At 38.0% G+C, this 8,730-nt stretch overlaps 1 protein-coding gene across 1 annotated transcript in view; it reads left to right on the forward strand.

The window, feature by feature from the left end:
• Hook3 (hook microtubule-tethering protein 3) overlaps positions 1-8,730 on the forward strand; it is a 138,870-nt gene that overhangs the window by 79,196 nt on the left and 50,944 nt on the right. The window contains exons 10-11 of the mRNA XM_013024428.1: positions 2,278-2,418; positions 4,482-4,683. Of these exons, the coding sequence (XP_012879882.1) occupies positions 2,278-2,418; positions 4,482-4,683 (343 nt within the window). The remainder of the gene's footprint in view (positions 1-2,277; positions 2,419-4,481; positions 4,684-8,730) is intronic.

Genomic DNA, 8,730 nt, shown 5'->3' on the forward strand with positions numbered 1-8,730 from the left:
TGCCTGAGGCCCTGGGTTCGATTCCTCAGCACCACATAAGCAAAAAGAAAAAAGCCTGAAGTGGCGCTGTGGCTCAAGTGGTAGAGCTCTAGCCTTGAGCTGAAGAGTTGAGGGACAGTGCCCAGGCCCAGAGTTCAGGCCCCACGACCGAACCCAAAAAAAAAATAAAAAAATAAATAGAAAAATGATAGTGCAGGTTCCTGAGAACTTCAAAACAATGATCTTCATCTAAAATATAAAACACTTTCAATAAAACAAACAATTGGTCATGGACAGGGATTTATAGCAGAGATTTTCCTTGTTTGTTTGGTCTCTTTGTATGGGCATTTGTGTGTGTGTATGTGGTCCTGGGTTGGAGCCCAGCAAAAAGCCAGAAGTGGCTCAAGTAATAGCAAAGAATGTGAAGCCCTGCCAGGTGCCGGTGGCTCATGTCCATGATCCTAGCTACGCAGGAGGCTGAGATCTGAGGATCAAGGTTCAAAGTAGGCCCATGCAGCAAAGGCCATGAGACTCTTATCTCCAGCTAATCACCAGAAAACTAGAAGTGTCTCTGTGGCTCAAGTGGTAGAGCACTAGCCTTGAGCTAAAAGAGCTCCAGGGTCGGTGCACCAGTGGCTCATGCCTGTAATCCTAGCTAACTCAGGAGGCTAAGATCTGAGGATCACGGTTAAAAGCTCGCCTGGGCAGGAAAGTCCATGAGACTCTTATCTCCAATAAACCACCAGAAAACCAGAAGTGGCACTGTGGCCAAGTGGTAGAGCACTGTCCTTGAGCTGAAAAGCTGAGGGACAGTGCCCAGGCCCAGAGTTCAAGCCCCACAATCCACAAAAAAAAATGTGAAGCTTTAAGTTCAAGCCCCAGTATCAGCACACACAAAAAAAGAACTTTCAAAACTTGCATTAAAAGCAGAAACTATGAGGTATAAAATCCATCAATTGAATTAAATAAAACTAATTCTATATATTATATAAGTAAAAATAAATAATCAACTGCATAAAATATTTGACAGGAGAGACAAATAGCCTTGCAAATTAAGGAAAGAATATATGTGTGTTAAATAAACAAATCTGGTTATTTACAAGTAAGAATAATATTAATTCTAGTTTGGAAAAATATGAAAAGAATTCAAACTATAGGATATACTCTAAAACTGTCAACAGATTTTTTGTTTGTCTGTTTGCTTTGCTTCTTTGTCTTTTGCAAATTTTCAACAAGTAGCAGATTTTTTTGTTTTGTTTTGGGGGCCCAGTTCTCGAGCTTGAACCCAGGGCCTGAGCTTTGATCTTGAGCTTTTTGCTTAAAGCTAACACTATTCCACTTGAGCTATAACTCCACTTTCAGCTTTTTGGTGGTTAATTGTAGTTAAGAGACTCATGGACTTTCCTGCCTGAGCTGGCTTTGGACTGTGATCCTTATATCTCAGCCATTAGAACCCACCCTAAAAGTAATAGATTTTAGTTTTCTAATGAAAGCGTTTAATGCCAGGCATTGGTGGCTGAGATCTGAGGAACACGGTTCAACACCAACCCAGGCTCAAAAAAGCCAAAAGTGGAGCTGTGGCTCAATTGGGAGATCACTAACCTTGAGCACAAAGAGGCTCAGGGATAGTACCCAGGCCAAGAGTTCAAGCACCAGGACCGGCAAGTAAACAAATAAAAAGTTTAAACTTTAAATTATATCTACAGTATTTATCTGTCTGAATTAAAATGACTTTTATAGCTGGGCACCAGAGGCTCACACTTGTAATCCTCGGTACTAAGGAGGCTGAGATCTGAGGATCATGGTTCAAAGCCAGCCTTGGCAGAGACTTATCTCCAAATAACCACTTAAAAATCAGAAGTAGAGCTGTGGCTTAAAGTGGTAGAGCACTAGCCTTGAGCAAAACAGCTCAGGGACAGCACCCAGGCCTTGTTCAAGCCCCACAACTGACAAATTTTAATTAAAATTAAATGACTTTTATTTTCTTAATTTTCTTGAATTTGCTAATTTTCAACAAGGAAAATAATTTTTAGTAAAAAAATAAAGTATATCTGCAGTTTTTGGAGATGTCTACTCTATGATATCTAGCTTTCTGACAGTAATAAAGTCACCACTTAGTGTCCATGCCACTCCTGGAGCAGTTGTATCTGTTTCCATGACAAATGTAGCCACAAGCCAGAGTCATTTTCAAGAAAAGTTTATTTCCTACGTTACATGTTTTTATTTTCTTTTACTCTTCTAAGGAGAATTATGAGACTACAAGAAGGGCTTTTCAAATCTATTTTGGTTTGGTTACAGACTAGAAGCAGCCAAAGATGATTATCGAATACGCTGTGAAGAATTAGAAAAGGAAATCTCTGAACTTCGGCAACAGAATGATGAACTAACCACTCTGGCAGATGAAGCTCAATCTTTAAAAGATGAAATAGATGTTCTTAGGTATGTTTGTGAAATTTCAGGCCCCTTGTCACCCATTTATCTCTGATGTTGAAATTCTGGCCTTTCTGAGCACACCAACATCTTTTAAGAACCAAATCACCTGGGTTCTAATCCCAGGACCATTTACTTAATGGATATGTAACCATTTTTTTCTTTTTCTTTTCTTTTTTTTTCTTTTTTCAAAAAATAGTGTACACAAGCCAGGCACTGGTGGCTCACACCTGTAATCCTGGCTGCTAAGGAGTCTGAGATCTGAGGATCACGGTTCAAAGCCAGCCGGGGCAGAAAAGTCTGTGAGACTCTTCAATAAACCACCAGAAAACCAGAAGTGGTGCTGTGGTAGAGTACTAGCCTTGAGCTGAAGAGCTGAGGGACAGTGCCCAGGCCTAGAGTTCAAGCCCCATGACTGACCAAAAAAAAAAAACAATAGTGTACACTTACTCAAGTTGCTATGAGGAATTAAATGAGTTTATATTTGCAGGCATTCAGAATGATATCTGTCAAATAAGTGTCATAAAGTATTTGTTAAATACAATTTTACCTGTAGCCATCACTTTATACTTGCATAGCACTGATGCTCCTCCTCCTACTCCTCCCCGTTCCTTCTTCCTTCTAGTTTCTTCTTGTTCCTTTTTCTTCTTCTTTCTTCTTCCTTTGTACTCTTTCTTCTTCCTTCTTCTTTCCTGAGCTCTTAGTTCTGGTCTTCCTTTTTCTTAGTTACTAGCATACCAGACAAGGTGTGTCTTTGTAAAGCATCTTTCTTTAGCTACTTTTCCTCTAGTTTTCTCACTTTATCTCACCTCACTGTTCCACCATTTAATTCTTGCACAATCTTTTGTCACTTGATGGTTCATTCTGACTGTCTATGTTTTCTATCTTTTGTTCTTTGAACACTGAGTGTACAGATAAAAATCACACCGTTCCATGATATTTTCCTAGTATAAATTAAGCTTTTCCTAGTATAAATTAGGCCCCTATCTCTGTCTACCATTCTGTTCCTCACTGTTGCATACCTTTATCTTCCATTTCTTTCGTAGTTCTTACATTTTCATAGTTGTTCTCATCTGTCTGCCACTATCATGCCTTCATCTCAGTAGATGACCTGATTTCCTACTGTGTAGAAGAAAGAAGTAATGAATTGTTTGACATTCTATATCCTTTGTGCCCTCTATACTTCTCTGCATTCCCACCCATCTTTTTCCTTTTTTGCTTCTATATGTATTATTATTTTGCCTGTTGGGTACTAACACTTTCATCTATATTAAGTGTTTCTTGCCTATGTAAGGACTGTGTTACACAATTATCATTTATCTTCTTATCTTGAATCTCAGTCTTTCACAGACACACACACAACACACTCACTTAATTCTCTTCAAGTGCATGTGAACACACCACACATATGTGTGTGAGTGTGTATGTACACAAGTGTGCATGCTGGTACCATGGCTTAAACTTGGGGCCTTGCACTGTCACTCAGTTTGCTTGCTTATAGCTTGTGCTCTGCCACTTAAACCACATCTCCAGTTTGGCATTTTGCTTATTAATTGGAGATGGAGGTTTGTAGACTTTTCTGCCCAAGCTGGCTTTGAACCATGATTCTCTGCTTTCAGTCTCCTGAGTAGTAAGGGTAACAGGTTTGAGTCTCTGGCACCTGGATATTTCACTTTAATCTTATGAGAGAAGAGAGAGGTACTTATCAACCCTTCTAAAACCAAGCTTAGACAACATAAAATAATTTACATTTCCCCCCACTATCTTTGTGTGTCTATCCACACTTGTACATTGAAACCTATGCTCCTGTTGTCACTAGTGACAAATCATTATTTTACTTTTGTGTTAAACGTGAGCTCCCTTTGCTATTTACTTTTCTTAAACTATATAACATTCTCAATGAACTTTCTGTAAATTTGGTTATATTTTTATCCTAAGTAAAATATTAACCTAGAATTACTTTGGTCTTATAATTTCATTATTACATATTTTACCTTGTCATTTCTCTTGCTTTGACATTGAAACAGTTTTTAACTATATTTCTGACTTTAAAATTTCATATCTCATTCTAGACATTCTTCTGATAAAGTGTCTAAACTAGAAGGCCAAGTGGAATCTTATAAAAAGAAGTTGGAAGACCTCGGTGATTTGAGACGACAGGTTAAACTCTTAGAAGAAAAGAATACTATGTATATGCAAAATACTGTCAGTCTAGAGGAGGAGTTGAGGAAAGCCAATGCAGCTCGAGGTCAACTTGAGACATATAAGAGACAGGTAAAAGAACAGAGACAAAGTTCTTCATTACAGCAAGCAACTGCATATAAGCAAGACTACCAACTTGTCTTTTCACAACTATTAACCTTTTCTTCATTATATTTATTTCTATTTTTTTTACAATTTAAAGAATTTAAAGTTGAGCACTAGTAGTGCATGCCTAAATCATAGCTACTTAGAAGGCTTAGATTGGGAAGATTGCTATTTGTGCCAGCCTAGCATATAAGTGAGACCCATTCTCAAACAATTGCTGGGTACAGTGGTGTGTATATGTTAACCAACAATGTGAAAGACTCAGATTGGGAGGACTGTGGTTTTAGGTCAGCCTGGGTAAAAAAGTGAGAAGCTGAATTGGCCTGTACCATCCCAGCTATTATGGAAAGTGTGAATAGGACTGGGATTCCCAGCAAAAAGTGAGAATTTATCTTAATATAACCAGTGCAAGACATAAGCTGTAGGCGTGGTTCAAGTCTTAGAGTAGTATCTGCATATCACATGTTAGGGCTTGAGCACAAACCTTGCCACAAACAATAAACACATTTAAACATAGGTCTATCAGAAAATTATTGGTCTCTCTATAGTAGATCCCTTTTTAAAAAAAAAGTCTTAAGATTTATTATATCCTAGTTTAGAAAAATACAACACAACTGCAAAAAAATAGTATGGTAAGTTTTTGTGCTTCAAAAATAAACCAAACTAGGTTTGGTTTATTTGTCTCACACTTAAAATCCCAGGTCCTCAGGAGGCTGAGAGCTGAACATTGAGACTTGAAGCCAGTCCAGGCTGGGAATGCTTTGGCTCAAGTGGTAGAATCTAGCTTTGAGCACAAAAGCTCTGGCACAGTACTCAGGCTCCTCAGTTTAAAAACACAAAAGGAAAGTAAATGACTCTTGTCTCCTTACTGTTGACTTTTGTGTTGTTTTGTGGTTTTCACTCCCTTTGTATTTCTTTTTTCTTTTTTCTGTGCTAGTCCTAGGGTTTGAACTCAGGATTTGGATGCTATCCCTGAACTTTTCTGCTCAATTCTAGCACTCTGCACTTGAGTCATAGCTTTACTTCAGCTTTTTGGTGGTTGTTAATTGGAGATAATTTTTCACACCTTCCTACGTGCAAACTTTGAAGTGGGATCTTCAGATCTTAGCCTTCTGAGTAGTTAGAATTACAGGCATGAGCCATTGGTGCACAGCTCATTTCTTGGTTTTTTAAATATAATTTTTTGTATTTTATTTATTTATTATTTATTTATTTATTTTTGTTGGGTGTGGGGCTTGAACTTTGGACTTGGGTGCTGTCCCTGCACTCTTCAGCTCAAGGCAAGCACTCTACCACTTGAGCCACAGTGCCACTTCCAGTTGTCTAGTGGTTTATTGGAGATAAGAGTCTCATGGACTTTCCTGCTCAGGCTGGCTTTGAACTGTGATCCTCAGATCTCAGCCTCCTGAGTAGCTACGATTACGGGCGTGAGCCACCAGTGCCTGGCCCAGTTCATTTCTATACTTTTGCTACGTGCATAATTATTTTTAAGAATATATAACATTTTGACATGTTCTAGATCTTTATATAAATGATTTAGTGAAAATATTTTACTTTTTTTATATATATATTAGAAATGCCAAACCTGGCACCAGTGGCTCATGACTGTAATCCTAGCTAATTAGGAAGCTGAGATCTGAGGATCACAGTTCAAAGTCAGCTGGGACAGGAAATTCTATGATACGCTCATCTCCAATTAATAACAAAAAGTCAGAAGTGGATTAATGGCTCCAGTGGTAGAGCTTTAGCCTTGAACATAAAAGATAAGGGATAGTGCCCAGGCCCTGCTTTCAAGCCCAAGACCAGAACACACACACAAATGCCACTATGGTAACATTGATCATGTTCTCTTTTATACATGTGTGGAGATTTTGCAGCCTTATGGGATTTCTTATTGTATCTTCAATTTGTTTAGATTATTTCTGGATTATATTTCTAAACTGATTTTATTTCCAACAAGCACTAATATGAGTTATTTGTTTCTGTCATCACCAATACATAGTATTGTCAAAGGTTATATTTTGCCAATTAGATAAACAGAAAGTGTGACTTCTTATTACCCAGATTACAAATGTATCTACTTAACAAGTTTCTTTTTTGAATTACCTACTTTTATCTTTTACCCAATTTAAAAATGGAATTACTGTTCATACAAGTTTCTTATATATTCTGGTGTTAATTTTTCATCACTGACACATTTTTTTATTTGCTATATGTCCATGACCTGTCTTTTCACACTTTTAAAAATATTTATTTTTATTAAGTAGTTGTACAAAGGGGTTTTGATTCCAGAAGTCAGGTTACGAGTACAATGTATCTTGATCAATGTCACTCCTTCCATCACTCGCTTTCATTTTTCCCATCCCATTCCTACCCTCAAGTTAGGTAGTTCAATTTTTACATAATGTACATTGGATATAACGGAAACAGCTCAGATGCCACACAAGATGAGTGGCTCAAGAAAATATGATACAAGCTAGTCATTAGTAATAGCTCATGCCAAATAATCCCAGCTATTCAGGAAGCTGAGACCTGAAGATCATAGTTTGAAGCCAGCCTAGGCAGGAAAGTTCATGAGAGTCTCAGCTCCAATTAACTAGCAAAAAGCCAGAATTGGAGCTGTAGCTCAAATGTTAGAATGCTAGCTTTGAGCAAAAAATGCTCAAGAAGCACACACAGGCCCTAAGTTCAAGCCCCAAGGCCTGCACACACACACACACAAACACAAATGTGGTACATATATACAATTTTAATCATCTATCAGAAAGAATAATATTATGTCATTTGCAGGGAAAAAGTCAGGCCCAGAGAAACAAATGATGCATGTTTTATCTCATATATGGACGTTAGCTCTAAAATACAAACAGACATGTGGTAATATATATGTGCATACCTACACAAATTGTTAAAAACTCTATACTTAGCTGGGCACCGGTGGCTCACGCCTGTAATCCTAGCTACCCACAAGGCTGAGATCTGAGGATCATGGGTCAAAGCCAGCCAGGGCCGGAAAGTCCATGAGACTTCAATAAACCACTCAGAAAAATGGAAGTGGTGCTGTGGCTCAAGTGGTAAAGCGCTTGCCTTGAGCTGAAATGCTGAGGAACAGCGCCCAGGCCCAGAGTTCAAGCCCCATGACCAACAAAAGAAAAATAAAATTGTATACTTAGGGGACAAGCTCAATGGTTTAACTCCTCTGAACAACTAACAAATCATTTAATAACATAAATACCAGGAAGCCGAAACATGTTCTGGGGTCAGGGGAGTAAACCAGAAAGGGGGTCATACAAATGAAGGAAGAAGTTTTGTTTCTTTCTGCTCTGTATTTGTTTCTTCTTAATCAGTATATCTGACCTTCAAAATAACTTTGTGAAGAAATCACAACAGTGGGAAGCCATTTTATATTGTTCATTATGTTCAGAATGTTTTCAGTGTTTTGTCAGTATAATAAGTTTCTGTAGGTTTGTAGCCACATTTTAATTAAGAGAGAGAAATTCTACTGTATTCCTGATTTTTCTACCTAAAATGGATATTGAACGTTATCAATTATTTTTCCCATATATGTTGATAACTTCTTATGCTTCTCCTTTATTAATGTAGTGAGTTTTATAAGTAGGGATTTTCAGAGCTTAAACTCTTCTTGGATTTGTGAGATAAACTTAGCTTGGTTACATTTTATTTAGTTTTCACATTGTTAAGTTCACTTATTTTACCTAGAATGTTTTGCCTCATATTCACTTTAAATTTTCTATGCTATACTTCTCTTTACCTTAACTTATACTGTCTTCTAAACGGAGTTGGAGAATGGTCTCTCTTAGATTTAAAAAAAAAAAAAGGTAGGAGCTGGGAAGGTGGCTCAGTGGTAGAGTGCTTGCCTTGCATGCATGAGGCCCTGGGTTCGATTCCTCAGCACCACATAAACAGAAAAAGCCGGAAGTGGCACTGTGGGTCAAGTGGTAGAGCGCTATCCTTGAGCTGAAGAGCTGAGGGACAGCGCCCAGGCCCAGAGTTCAT

Source organism: Dipodomys ordii, unplaced genomic scaffold (genome assembly GCF_000151885.1).
Source record: "Dipodomys ordii isolate 6190 unplaced genomic scaffold, Dord_2.0 Scaffold4, whole genome shotgun sequence".
Lineage (NCBI taxonomy): Eukaryota > Metazoa > Chordata > Mammalia > Rodentia > Heteromyidae > Dipodomys > Dipodomys ordii.